General features: G+C 31.5%; 1 protein-coding gene across 1 annotated transcript; it reads right to left on the bottom strand.

Annotated features, from left to right (window-relative positions):
- Nucleotides 1-1,804: 1,804 nt before the first annotated feature.
- Nucleotides 1,805-4,785, bottom strand: LOC107635750 (SNARE associated Golgi protein family). Its single transcript, XM_016339311.3, has 2 exons — nt 4,385-4,785; nt 1,805-2,613 (listed from the first exon to the last, which is right to left on the bottom strand). The coding sequence occupies exons 1-2, from the start codon at nt 4,687-4,689 to the stop codon at nt 2,172-2,174; spliced, it is 747 nt and encodes a 248-aa protein (XP_016194797.1). The 5' UTR covers nt 4,690-4,785; the 3' UTR covers nt 1,805-2,171.
- Nucleotides 4,786-15,427: the final 10,642 nt, after the last annotated feature.

The raw sequence follows: 15,427 nt of genomic DNA, 5'->3' as shown, positions 1-15,427 counted from the left end.
ATGTATCTCTGAAGAGGGGTAAGTCCTCCCCTTTTATAGTCCGTATCTGGATGGACCCTTTGTGGTCAGGTCCACCATTTTAAAAGCTTCTGCTAGTTGTTCATACTCCACGTGGTGAGAGACGTGTTCTCCCAAGTTCTAGTAGTGTGATCGTCGGGTCGGCTGCTCATATTTGGACCCGGGTCACTAGCGGGTCGGGCCGGAATATTAACATTATAAACTTTTATAAATAAATATAGTAGTTTTCTCTTTTTAATCAATAAAATCGACTAAAAAAATTTAAAAAAATAAAGGATACTTATATCTCCGTGTTGAATAATCTATGATCATTACTAAAACCACTATCTCAAAATTATATGAGCAAGTCTTAAATTTTAATATCTAAAATAGAATGCAAGATTTTTTTTTTTTTGGTGACTAATGCAAGATTGCATATACATAAGGATGGCAATGGAACGAATAGGGGCGAATTTTTATTCTATTCAATCCCGCTCCACCTTACAATAACCAATATAAAACTCGCTTTACTTTTATTTGCAAATAATAAGAAATTGAATCTTAATCCATCCTTACCGCTTCCGCCCCTATAATTATTATAATTTAACGAATAAAATTAAATTTCAAAATTTGTATAACCATTTTCTAATACATAACATATATTAAAATTATATATATATACTGGAACGAGAATTCCATAAATTTGACTCCATCCTATTTAAAATTTTATCCCACAAAAAATTCGCTTTCGCACCGGAATCGGATAATTATCTGTCTCGATCAGATAGAGACAGAATGAATTACCTTTAAATTTGAATAATGTTGTCATTCCTACGTATAGTGATATACTCTAAGTAGGAATGTCGAATGTAAGAAGTTTAGAATTTCTTCCGTTAATTGTAATTGTTTCCCTCTGTTTCTTTAACTTTTGTCCATTTAATAAAAGTGTAACTATATATTATGGCCACATGTTTGGTATTGGATTGAAGTGCTCTATACATCATACAATATGGCTTTTCTAGTTAAGACATGGTTCTGTTATGTGTACATACTACATCATGAATAATGCTTCAAAGATTGGCAGATAAATATTATCCTGCTTGAAGTGGCGATCGATGATAAGTCCAAATAAAGCGCATTGCTATATCCGAATCCGTGTGTTTATGCGTGGTACACCTGCTCATTTCTTCTTGTCCCACCCTTCAATTTTGTTAGGGGGAAAAGTTGTCACTTTTTTTCGGGTGAAGGATGATTGATTTACTTATGTTGTAAAACGCCGCACAAAAATCAGGTAAACCTCGATACGATGTGCACCTGTCCGGAATATAACCCCTAGCTTTTTTATCGATCAAAATTTAGATATGATCACGAAAATGCGCGTCTTTTCTTTTAGGCATCTTACCTTTATGCTGCTTCTTTGAATATGACTTCTCAAAGGTGAAGCACCCATGACAGTGACCCACCCATGAATCCTCTGCAATCTAGACACTTGTTACGGGCATTTATACTGTGTTACGATACCACTAATGCCGCTATTAACCTTGTTGAAAACCATATTGTTGCATGTCGACGCACACTGGTGATTGTAGTGTATAATTGCACGCAATCAAACACTTGTCGTGTTGTTAAGAGAATTTCATTGCGACGATAACTGCTTCATAAGTCAAAATCTCCGAAAGATCTGTTACTTACACGAATGCATGAGCCTGACGGTACCATATTCATAATTTGCATAAGCGAATCCAAGTGAGGCCATATGAATATGATGTTGCATTCACATCTTTCACAGAATTGTATACGGTAATGCTTTCAATTGAATTCCAATATCTTTTAATAATAAAAACGCGTAAACTATTGCACATTCCCTCCATTCACAAACTTGAATAATGCATCCCACCGACCCACATGTCAAGCTCAGGTTGCGTGCAGGTTCTATCAATAGAATTATTGAGTAAGTTCAACGAATCTACTCAAATGTTAAGAGGAAAATCCCAACCAAGATCTAAGGGACTGAGTCTGAACATATAAACATCTTACAAGAGTGAAAACTGAGAGCAACTACCAGACTAAGTGAAAGATCATGTTTCAGATTATAACAGAACATTCATTTATAAAAATAAAAAAGATGAAAAAAGAAAAGCTTGTATGATATTAATTTTGCACCTAAGACAATGTTAAGAACTTTTTGAATGCGCTTCAACGGGGTTATCTTTGCTGGGAGTGTTTTCAGATACCGAAAGTTGAGTTGAGTACTTTTTAATTCTCAAGGAAATAAGTACACTTGATAAAATACCAACTAGGGGGAAAAAGTAAGACCAAAATTGAGATTTCTTGGAGCCGGAGGCTGAAGCTACAGCAGCACCGGCGAGGCTTCCAATTGATGTATTCTGCAAGATCATGGGTATACATCCAATTGCAGTGGGAAGAAGAAAATCCAAAAGGAACCCAACATCGGTAGCAGCTAAGGTATAGTTAATAACATATGACGGCAGCGGTGAGAAGCGAGCAAGAAGAACAAATCTCCAACCATCTTGCTCAACTCCTTTCGAAAGAAGATTAAAGTATCTGTTTCTGTGGGCCCATTCAACTGCTGACTTGGAACTCCTGAATATCAACCTGATATAACCCCAAGTAACCTTAATTTAGTCTTTGACAACGTAAATAAACTGATCTAGAAATATATGATGGATGAGTTAAAATAGAATAATATTCACACAACTGTCTCATTCACTAATTCTCACAAACTGAGACAGTGAAACTACCATTTCATAGTATTGTAGCCTAATAGTAATCGTTTGTGGCATAAGAGAACTACAACTCCAAGCAAATATATGATGCCAAAGAATCAAAGTCTTAAGTATGTCGCTTAACCACCACCTCAACAGCAGTGCCATAATTCTGCCCCTTCCTACTGATATGAATTCAGGTCCCCTTGAGGAAACTTGATGTTCCAGAACAGCTAATGTTTTTCATTATGCGCATTGATTTTATGAATAGAAATTTCAAAATTACAAAAAAATTCTTTATCCCCATGTTGATTTTTGTATTCAGTTCAAATTTGATTTTATGACTCCTGCTATTATGTCAAAACAATAGACGATGCCAACAACTACTTACATTTATCGGAGTCTACTTTATAGGAAAGGAAAAATTTTGAATGGAAAGTGAAAAGTAAGAAGGTAGACAAGAAAAAGGGCCAGCCCTGAGCACAAGCATCCCGCAGTAGGCAAGGTCCTGGGAAAGGCCGCACCTAAAGGGTGCAATGTATGCAGCCTAACAGGATAATCCCACCCAAGGCTTCCTTTCAAAAGTAAGAATAAAGAGAAGGACAAGAATATATGCTGTTAAAAAAAAAAACAAAAAGGAAAGATTAAAAAAGACAAAATCAACAGAACACTAGCCAGTGGCCACTCAACAATGCCTTTGAATATTTGTGAAAGGGGTGCCTTGAAAAAGTTCATGGAAAAAACATGAAGAAGAAGCCAAATACCCTAAAGTAACACAGAAGAGCTTTGATTCTTAAAGTTCTGGTTCCAAAGACAATAAGAAGTTAAATTATGATAGGGTTTGTATGAGCTATCTTGATAGAGTTCCTGAATCCCAGTTAAGAGAAATCAAGTACACCAATGAGTTTGATTCCAGAAATAGAGATGAACAGATTTAAAAGGAATTCTTTGAAAAGAGATACCAATAAGTAACCGATTAAAAATCCTTAAAAGACTCGCAAAGAAAGCAAATGAAGTGTCCTTCAGAACTTGTATAAAGCCCACAGATTCTAGTCCCCATAAATCATAGCCCTTCAAAATATTTGTGTTAGGCAATGCCAATTTCCTAGGAGCACCAAAACATAACTTAAGCCTTTATACTAAGAACACCAAGAACAACCAGGATACAGCACATCAATAGTAAGCTTAAATAAGACCTATAGCAAGGCAACAACATCAACTAAGCTGAATCAAATGCCGCCATAGTGCCCTAGTGTGAATCATGTATACATTCGTGCCACTAAAATATAAGTCTCTCTCTGCCGTGAGCACCGTAGGAACTGAATTTCATAGAATTGAATTACTATTCAAACAGGAAAAGCATTGATTCCGCAGTCACTTCATCAACTTTGACACAAAAAATGGAATCAACATGTTTGGAAGGTCAACAAATAAACACTAGTGAGGAATCGCAGTAGCAAAAAGCAACCAATCGCGCACTCTCAAGTTTCAATTGAAATGGCAAAATAAACATTCGAGTGAGCTGAGTCACTCGGAAGATAAACAATTCAATTCTAACTTTGGATTTGAAGTCGAAAAAATAATATCACACTAGCAATTAGCAAAGCAGAGAAATAATTCGCACTTTTGAACCCTAGAATTAAAAAAAGTAGCGAGCTGACCTGCCGATCCAGAAGGAAAGGGAGGCGCCGAGGATTTTGGCGGAGAAGACACAGAGGACGGCGGGGAGGAAGCCGAAGAGGAGAGAGGCGGCGGCTTCGAGGAAGACGGCGGAGGGGAGGCAGAGTGCGATGGAGATAGTGTGTACGGAGACATAGAGAGGGATGGCCCATACGCCAAGGCTTTGGGACCAGTGAGTCAGCAAGTTAAGGGCGGCGTCCTTGTCCCAACCGTGGCTCAGCGCGTAGCTTCTCAGCGCGGCCACCATCGCCACCACCAGCGCCGCCTTCCACCACCACCGCGCCATTTGGATTGGACTTAGACGAGATCAAACCCGCAACTCAACTCTTTCGTCTTTCAAGACCCGAACAAAAAAAATTCTTTGGTCTTTTCTTGAGTTAATATCCAAAATGCCTCTTAAATTTGATCCCGACTCAATTTAGCTCTTAAGGTCTCAATCTATGAAGTACGGACACTTTCTTGAGTTGCAGTATTCGCGTGTCGGACATATTTTGGACACATTTTGAATACGACATTCACCTGAATACACCTGGACACGCCTAAATATCATCACGTGTCAGCGTGTCCAGTCTTAATCTTAACGTATATTCTTAAAATAAATTTAGATATAGTATATATTATTATTTATTAAAACAAAAAATATTTTAAATACTTGATATAATTAAAATAAGACATTAAAAATAATTAAAAATTTTAATTTATATTTTAATATCAATAAAATATCAAAATATCATTATGATTTATCTAAAAAATACTTTATATTTTATATGTATACGTGTCCCCGTGTCAGGTAAGATTTTAAAATTCGCGTATCGGCGTGTCACGTGTCGTGTCGTGTCTCGTGTCAGTGTCCGTGCATCATAGGTCTCAATTGACTCTAATTGTATCCTAACATTTTGGCTCGTATTTTAATTTGGCCCTTTTGTCATTTTTCGTCACTAAAAAACTGACCTGACAATTTAGGTTGACACTTGATATATAGCAGTTAGATGACATAGCGAAATATTTGAAAGCATCAATTTAACCCCTAACAATTTTAAACAAAACCTAGCAGTTCCAATTTTTTCAAATTGCAGGAGTCTCTCCAAGAGTTGAAAAGGATGTTGGGGAACAGCAAACAATACTCAAGTAGTTCTAATCAAGCTCGTTCGCACGGTGGCTGAGTGAAAAAGGCACACCGTGATAGAGGTGAGAAGGTTCCACATTGGTGCGGTTGTGGGTTGCATCCTATTCTTTGATGGTCTGGGACAGATTCTAATCTAGAGAGACCTGCTCTAACTATAATGTGAGTTGGTTGAATTGTTGCAATTTGATTGTGTGTCTCATTTTTCAAATTCTTCTTGATTTTGTAGTTATTATTCTTTTCATTTTTTTTTTTAGTTCTTGGTGTTGTAGACTATCAGTAAGAGATGGTGCGATTTTTTTAAATGGACAGATAGTGAAGAAGAAGAAGTCATAATTGGGAGAAATGAAACTCCAATTAGTGAAGATCATTGAAAACTTTTTCTGCGATGAAAAATTAGTGCAATTGAAGCTGAAATTAGAATCTTAAGAATGTGGAATATTATGTTATCTGTGTTTGTCATTATTTTTGGATTTGTGATTGTAGCTTCTAGATTAGGTGGGATAAAATATATGTAAATGTGATATCAATGATGTGAATGAAATATTGGTATGTATTTGATTGTTTTTTTTTTCATGGACCTAGAAATTGATGACAAAATAAAAATGGAGTTTCATGTCCTCTTGGGTAATGATGTATACTTGAAAGTTGTATAAAATTGAGATTATATGAAAGAGGTATAAAATTTTACAAATTAAGTTATAACAAACAAAAGATAGCCATTCATTTAGTAATACATAGCAATTAATCATTGTCATCAGTGATAAGTAGCATTAACAAAAGCAGTATCTGTAACACAACACAATACCCTACATAACAGAATTTCAGAATATCCTTAGCCAAAACAGATTACCCTATATAACAGAATCTCAAAATATCAAAAGAGCATAGTTTGATCAAATGTATTTTACAAAATATGTCTTGCACAACTTTCAGTCAATACTGCAAATTGTATTCTATTTTGTTGTTGGTGGTTTGAAGCCCGGGTTGGGGACGAATTTCATAAATTCTGCCAAGCGTGCAGCTGTCCTAGAGCTTGCTCCTTGCATTGGATCCATCTTGAAAGTTATTTTTCTCTTAGATTGCAGCTTCTCAGGCCTTGTCACATGTTGTGGAAGTGGAAGTGAAGGTGGAGGTGGATCTGATGGAAGGACCTAGTAAGATTTTTAACAGAATTAAAAATCAATGCAACTCAATTAAGAGATATCAATATATAATCAAATAACATCAATCAATTGGATCCAAACAACATTTAATTATGTATGATAAACCAATACAAACTAGTCAACAGTTCATCAAATATTAGAAACCAATCACTACCTATTCTTGATTTTCTGGTTGTGAGTAAGTGGGTTGGGTGAGTATAATCTCTGAAGTTTGTGCATCATGAACAACATGATGTGGTGCTAATGGAGCATTTTCAATAACCTCAGCAGCTTGTGTCAGTAGCAGCATTTGTTGGGTCTGTAGTGTCTCCAGCCTTGGATTTTTTTTTTTTTTTTGCTACAATGGCTGCTACTGCATTAGCAAGGGCACTTACAAGGTCATCAGCCTTCCTGTGAGCATAACTCCTCTTTATATGCCCTCTCGTACCACAATAAGTACACGTGAATTTCTTGTATTGCCCTTCAACTTAGTTGAAGTTTTTGACTTCTTAATACTAGAGGGTTTTTCATCAATGTCCTTACTTCATTTTTTGGTTATTGGCCCCGTATGTCTCCTTTTTTTGGGTGCACGAGGCCTATTGTGTTGACTTCTCTCCCAAAGATCCTACCCTGGTATTGGATTGAGAGAGTGCTTGTAGCTATTTCTATAAGTTTTCATAGTCAGCTAATGATGACAAAAATCTTCTAGATTTTGATTTATCCTGTAAATGGCTGCATATACATGGACACACGGCATGCCTACGAAAACAAGTATTATGAAACAGTCATAAAATTTCTATTTAATGACAACACTTAAATGTATAAATCAGTCACTATCTATTCCAAAATCACTAGTTAAACAAATAACAACACTTAAATATATAAATCAGTCACTATTTATTCCCAGATCTATTTAATCAAACAGTATAAATAGATATTAACCAATCACCAGAGACCAATCACTAGTTAAACAATGAACAACACTTAAATTAAATATAAACCAGTCACTATCTATTTCAAAATCTGTTTAACCAAATGATATAAACAAATAAAATCAATAGTTAATAAGAACTTTATTACTCGTTATTTGCCAAAATCTACAAGTGCAGATACTCTTTCCTAAGTCAACAGTCATGTTGGTGGGCCAACTGTGGATCTCAAATCTTTGATACTCTTCATCTCCACTCCAAATCAGTGACCATTTTTTGGATTCTTTTCGGATTTTCTACAATCTATTATGCTGTATTGGTGGGAGTTTACCAACATGGTGGGATAACTTAACCTTGTTTTTTGCAATCGACTGCACTGCAAACATCCGGACCTCCTCTAGCAGGGTGATTATTGGCTTAGCTCTGTATTCCTGATCCTCGAGTTAAAAACCTCGCAAGCATTGTTACAAATGTTAGGGCTGTATATGGATCGGATAATATTCGCATATCTGCGGTAATTATCCGCATCCAATCCGAATTTTGTGGATATTATCTGATCCGCACTACGATAGGATCGGATAGCGGATTTGACAGTGATACCCGCAGATTCAATCTGCAGATGCGCATATCCACACATCATATAAATAGCCTAGTTTTAAATAAACCCTAATGTAATGTGACCTAACCCTAAATCCCTAATGTTATGGCGCTCCTCTCTCACTCTCTGGACTCTCCTCTCAGACTCTTACTCAGACTCTCAAACTTTGGCTCTCCCTCTCCTCTCTGATCGGCTCTACCTCGCTCCATCACTGGTGTATACAGTCCATCACCGGCGTTCACTATCCATCACTGGCTCTTAAGTTCGTCGTTTCCTCCAGGCTCCAGCTGCACCCTCGTCGCCTCCTCCATCGACGTAGTGGACGGCGGTCGCATTCTCAGTAGGCGATTAGGCGCGGTGGTCGTTCCTCCATCAGCGGCTCAGCGCTCGCGGTCAGTGGTCTCCTCCAGCGGCGCGGTCACCTCCTCCAGCAGTGAGGTCGTCTCCTCTAGCGGCTTGGTCTTCTCTTCCATCGGCGGTGGTTGTCTCCCCAAGCGGCTTCGTCAATCTGTCAGATCAGGCCACCTTCGTCTCTATCGTCTTCGCTCTTCAACTCATTAGGTTTATAGGTAATTTAATTTTAATTTTTAAAATAAAATGTATCAGAATAAATAAATATTATTTGTACACAAATGCTTATAGATTAAAGTACTTGAATCATTGTGTTATATTGTTATTGTGTAATAATCTCTGTAAATTTGAATAGTTTATTCAATTGTAAACTGATATGGCACTAAGGGCTTATATGGTTTATTTGTTTGAAAATTAGAATGGTTTGTTTAATTGCAGTCATATGGCACTGAGGGTCGGTAAACTGATATAGTGAAAAAATGGATTTTCTGGACATTTTTTTGCAAAAACAGCCAAACAGATTGCTGAATTATGCGGATATACTCGATATCCGATCCGACCTAAAAAAACGCGGATATCATATCCGATCCGTGTGCAGCCCTAATAAATGTTGTCAATTTTTTTATCGTATCGGAAATAGGCCCTTGTCATGCCTCTCTAGGCCACTTATCCAAGTATGCCCAAGCTCCCTCGTTTAGTCTCCTTAACCTATCCATCTTCTGATCAAAACCATGGCGAGTTGTTTTTCTTGCACACTCCCATAGTAGTCCTTTATACTCCTGCTCTTTTCACTGTTTGTTGAAATTCTTCCACATATGTCAAACGCAGAATCTATGGTGTACATTGGGCATGAGCTCCTTCACTGCCGAAGCCAAACCTTAAACCAGTAATACATTGCAAATTCAATTATCGGACTTCAAACAGACTCTCCAAATATATTAAATGACCTCAATTAGACCCCACAATTAACTTACATGAAGTCAAATCAACCACCGAATTGTATTAAGTATATTTCTAACAGTCCTCGTATCAAACATCAATAAAACAATAAAACATATAAATTCATCTAATAATTTACTTTTTGCATGTCTGACATAAAATTTCATTTGTTAGCCATGTAGTCACCTAAGTCATTAAGCAGCAGGTCCAACATCAACTATTCTAATTACGCTAATTACATCTTCAATAACAGTAAAAATGTACCATATTTTTTTGACTCATTTTTTGTTAATAGTATACTGATATAGTTTAATAACATAACTTTATAATTTAACCACCTATAATAATATGAAGACAGATTGATTAGTGACATGTGATATGTTGATATGAATGGTTGTGCCATATGTCACAAACTCATAATACTATTTAATTATATGTTTATTTTTGCTATTAGTATTATTTGTCCACGTATCATCTGCTATATTATTATTATAAATATATTAAATTAGTCCTGACTTTGTATTAAGTAATTTATTTTAGTCTCTAAAATTAAATATTATACACCAAATTAATTCATTCACTAATTTTTTTATTTTTATAAATTTAAAATTTTTAATATTTTTAGATGTATTAATTTTAATTTTATTTTTTTCTAAGTCATTTAAATACAAGTATTTTTATAAAATATTTTATATAAATATATTATTTAAAAAAATATATAATTGATTAAACACATTTTTTTATTTTCGTCCAAAAATACGCATATTTTTAACAAGAAGTCAAAAATTAATTTTTTTTTTCAATTTCTATAAAATACATGTGTTTTGAGCTTAAAAAATATATTTATTAATCAATGATATCATTCTTTTATTAAATAACATAATCATTGTTACAAGACATACTTAAAAATTAGTTGTGTGTAAATAGGCTAAACGAAAGACATCGAAAATGGCACTGAGGGGTGTTCAAAGTGCCTTTATATCATCTCCAAAACAGTAATTGAAAATACCTACAAAAAATTCTGATACCTAAATCAACCAGAGTTTTAAGTTGGTTTATATGAGAAGAACTGGGAGTACCTACACGTGAACGAAGAATGCTGCAACATGTAATACAAGTTTATACATGACCAAATAGTATTGTAACATGAAGCACAACCATCCACCTTAGTATATCACGTGTTACTGATTGATCCGTCCTCATACCATTACTGTCTGACGAAAAATATAATTAGTGCAATTGGAATCTTATAGATAATTTTAGTATATATCGTTAATATAAAAAATCACTTTGGGACAGAGACGGACATACGGGGCGAGTGGAGGACTCAGCTCCCTAATTTTTTTTAAAAAAAAGATTAATAGTAATAAGTTATTAAGTACGATTTAATTTTTAAAAAAAATTATTTAGTATTTAGTCTAATATAAATAAAAGTTTAGTCTAACCTAAATATTAATGATTTGTAATATCTAAAAAGTAAGTAACAATATTAAAGAAATCTGAAAAGATATTATTACTAATATTTTTTAATTAAATAAAAATTTTCAAATTCTATAAAGTGAATTTTTTTTTTCTTTTTGTGAGCGTCCTTCTTGATTCATTTGGTATTAATTCTCTCTGTTTCAACTATTATAACTGAGAGATATTTTTCAGCTATGAATATTGTGAGGAATAACGCATAAACAAAATAAAAGATGAATTTCTTGCTAATTGTCTTTTAATTATATTACATAGAAAATTGTTGAAAAATTTGACACAGATTCTATTATCGATGAATTTTATGATATGAAGAATCGACCACTTCGTTAATAAAAAATACATACATATTTTATACTTTAAAATATATTCTCTATCAATATATTTTTGTAATATATTTTGTATTATATAATTTTTTGCATAATTTTTTAATATTATATATATTATTGATCCTCATGATAATATTTCTGAATCCATCCCGCTTTTGGAGTTAATTCATTTTCCTTCTATTTAGACAAATAGGAGTTTTGTAAAAATAGCATTTTTATAAATGTATTATTCGTTATTTTTTTATTCAAACAAAAATAATGTTTCGGACTATTAAAAATATAATTTAACATGTCAGTTTTTTAAAATAATGCAAAATGGACTAATGTTTTCAGTTTGAAGAAATATTTATTTTGACTATGACATAAAAGAGTGAATGACAAAATATACAAAAATTATTTAAAATCAAATTGCAAATAAGAATATTATCCATCAGCATTAATAAAATCAAGTTATTAATAGGACAAGCTCCCACTCCACTATATATGTGTAGTTCCTACCTTTCTGGTGAAATACCTAATTTTGTTTTGGGTGCAAATTGCAATGCCTAATTAATTTGTTCATTCAGTCATTATTCATCATTAGTTTATACTTTGTGGCAGTACCAAATTAAATCATCGCATGCATGATGATATATCACCTTACCAGAAGAAAATAAATATATTCGTTCATTTTATGTACTACATCATGGTAAAATTAAACAGAATATATATATATATTATCACGTTATCACTTACGAAAAGAAGAAAACGATAATAAGAAGACAAAAAATAACAAAAATATTACGCATATCAAAACTAGTTCTTTAAAATGTTGTGAAGATTAAAACTAAATGTTGCGTTTTTTTAAATGTAATTAAAACTTTTTTAAGGAAGGATATGAAGTTTCCAATTTTTTTTTAGCTGATCCAAATAATCATTTAAGATATTAACCTCAATAAATTTATGTAAAGAACAATTATTGAGGCAAAAAAAGGAATTCTAAAAACAGTAATTCTGCTCCTACGTGAAGGTGCATTATACGAATATATATAAAATAGTGGAATTTTTAGGGGCCACGATCACAAGATAAGAATATAAGATGACCCAGCATGTTCTGTTAGGTTCCACATTAGTATGACGATGTTGCACCGCCCATTCCATACACTTCACATAATATATTTCCAATGAAAAATGACTAACTCTTCATTCATTTTTTTTAATTATTTTTGTGAAAAATATTAGAGAATTATTAAAATTTATTATTTTTAGTTATTAATATTTAAAAATATAGGTTAAAGTATAATATTAAATTATTAAATTAAAAGAATTAGATTGATAGTTAAAAGTGATGACTAAAAATAATAAATTCTGATAGTTTGTATTTTTTATTTTTATTTTAAATAAATATTTTTTATTTTTAATATATATATAATTTCATTTTGATTGATGAAACAAATAATTATCTAAATTAAAAAATCAATAAATATAAATAAATAACGGTGTAAAATATTCTATACTATTAGTATATTAAAATTATATATATATATATATATATATATATATATATATATATATATATATATATATATATATATATATAATCATCAATCAATCGAAATATTAAAATGCAATGAACAAAATCATAAAACCTAAACTACTACGGATAAATAAAATGAATACGTACCCTTTAATTAGAGCATGCTGCGTGCATGCGCTTCTTAAGTCATAACTAAAAAGTGCAGGAAATGAAAGATAAATAATTGGCTATCACCATCCTCTAATTTTAAAATGAAACAAATATATGAAAAATTATTTTTTAATTAGTTAAATTAGTCAATTTAAAAAATTATATTTATAATTTAAGATTTAATATGATTTAAAATTTAAAATATAAGATAAATAAAATAATTCTAAAAAGATTAATTAATGCTGACCGAAAAAATATTAATTTTCTTCTTATAAAATCTATAAGTATCAAGTGATGAAGTGGTTAACACTTAATAACAGCATATTATATCCATGAATTACATCATTCTATTTTGCACACACAGTGACAATTTTTAAATTCAGGTATACCAAAAAGGCAAAAACTCATAAACCACCGCCGGTACCATTACCTGCCATCTTTTTTGTTTTTAAATATTCTTACCATCCAAAAGTGCTACATATGCAGTATGCAAAACGGGTCGGTGCAAATTACATATAATGTTATTAACGTTTTGTAGCAGTAATAATGATTGGGTATTTTTATTAATTAATAATTTAATAGCTTCACAATAACGAGAATATCTACTAATTACAAACATTCATACTATTAGTAAAAGAAAAATAAAATATAATCAGCATTTATATGATCCGTACGTTAGTTATAATTCGCTTAAGGTAAAATTATAAATTGAAATTTGATTAAAATTAAATATACACGTGTTATATTAGGAATATGTATTTTGTTCTCATAATAAATTTATTCTATAAAATTAAATAACTAAGTACCAATCAGATAGACATATAAATTTTTTCACAAATTTCTCTAAATAGGATTTTTTATTTAAATAAAATATTTGGGCTTCTATATTACCTGATTCTCCTAAATGGTTTTCTTGAACGTGAATCCCCTAAACTATATAATATATAAATCGTCCTAGGGTCGTGTGTTTTAATGAATATATAAATCATTATACCTTGAGACGATTTATGCATGAATTGCATAGGTGAATAAGACATAAATCGTCCCAGCCCACTATGTGTTACGAATAACACGTAAATCATCCTAGCCTAGGATGATTTATGCATTTTAACCTAAAACACTCTACCCTGGCACGATTTACGTGCTTCTTCCTAACCCTCTACCCCCTAACACGATTTACGTGCAAATCTAAAATCCACAAGTCCCTAGGACGATTTATGTGAAAATTTTTATGTGTAATTCGAATAAAAAGATATGTGTTTCTTTAATATATGACAATCATTTTTTGATGCAATTATACCATATTTACTACTATATCAAATTTGAGTTCAATTAAGAAGTTAATTTTTTAAGTTACAATTTTTAAATTTATTTTTATTTTAAATTTTAAATTAAAAAAAAATAAAAATAAAAAATTAATTTACAATAAAAAATAAACTAATATTAATTAAAGTTAATTTTCATATATTTATTCATCAAATTTATATTGTGTTGACTTATTTATTTGTTCTAGAATATTCTACTATACAAATATTTATGTAAATCACATTATGAGCTTGATTATATATATACTATAAGAAAATGAAATATTTGTAACAAAAATTTTATAACAAATTTAAAATTGTTACAAAAAAATTAATTTTTGTAACAAAAATTAGTGATTGTTATATAATAATAATAATATTTTGTAACAACAATACAATTTGTTACAAAACATTTTGATATTTTGTAATAATTTGATTTTTTTTGTTACAAATTATTTTGGCTTTTGTAACAAATCGGTGTGTTGTTGCAAAATTTTATAATATTCTGTAATAAAAAATAAAGTTGTTGCAAACGTTCAAAATATTTTATAACAAAATATTTATTTATTTTAAAAACTCCAATTATTTTATAATAAAAAATTAATTTGTCATAAAATTTAATATTATTTGTAACAAGTTATTTGTTTGTCACAAAATATAAAAATTTTTGTAACTAAAAAAATTATTTTAAAATGTTAAAATATTTAAAATAATTTTATTTTGTTTCCAAAATTTAAGTTTTTAAAATATTATTTGTATTAATTAATTATTTTTTATGAAAAATTAAAGATTAAATGATTAATTTTTAAAAATGGTATATATTATTTTATATTTTTTATAAAATTAATATATAATTTTTACTAATAATCAAGTGTTAAATATTGATTAGAAATTAATTTTTAAATTAAAAAAATTATTGTTAAATACAAATAAAAATCGTCTAAGGGACATGTGGGTTTGGAATTTGCACGTAAATCGTGCTAGGGGTAGAGGGCTAGGAAGAAGCATGCAAATCGTGCCAGGATAGAGTGTTTTAGGTTAAAATGCATAAATCATCTTAGGCTAGGACGATTTACGTGTTATTCATAACACACAGTGGGCTGGGACGATTTATGCCTTATTCACCTATGCAATTCATGCATAAATCGTCCCGGGGTACAATGA

This window comes from Arachis ipaensis, chromosome B4 (genome assembly GCF_059453495.1).
Source record: "Arachis ipaensis isolate K30076 ecotype BB chromosome B4, ASM5945349v1, whole genome shotgun sequence".
Classification (NCBI taxonomy): Eukaryota; Viridiplantae; Streptophyta; class Magnoliopsida; order Fabales; family Fabaceae; genus Arachis; species Arachis ipaensis.
Note: the sequence above shows the minus strand (reverse complement) of the source record. Positions and strands in the feature narration are given on the sequence as shown.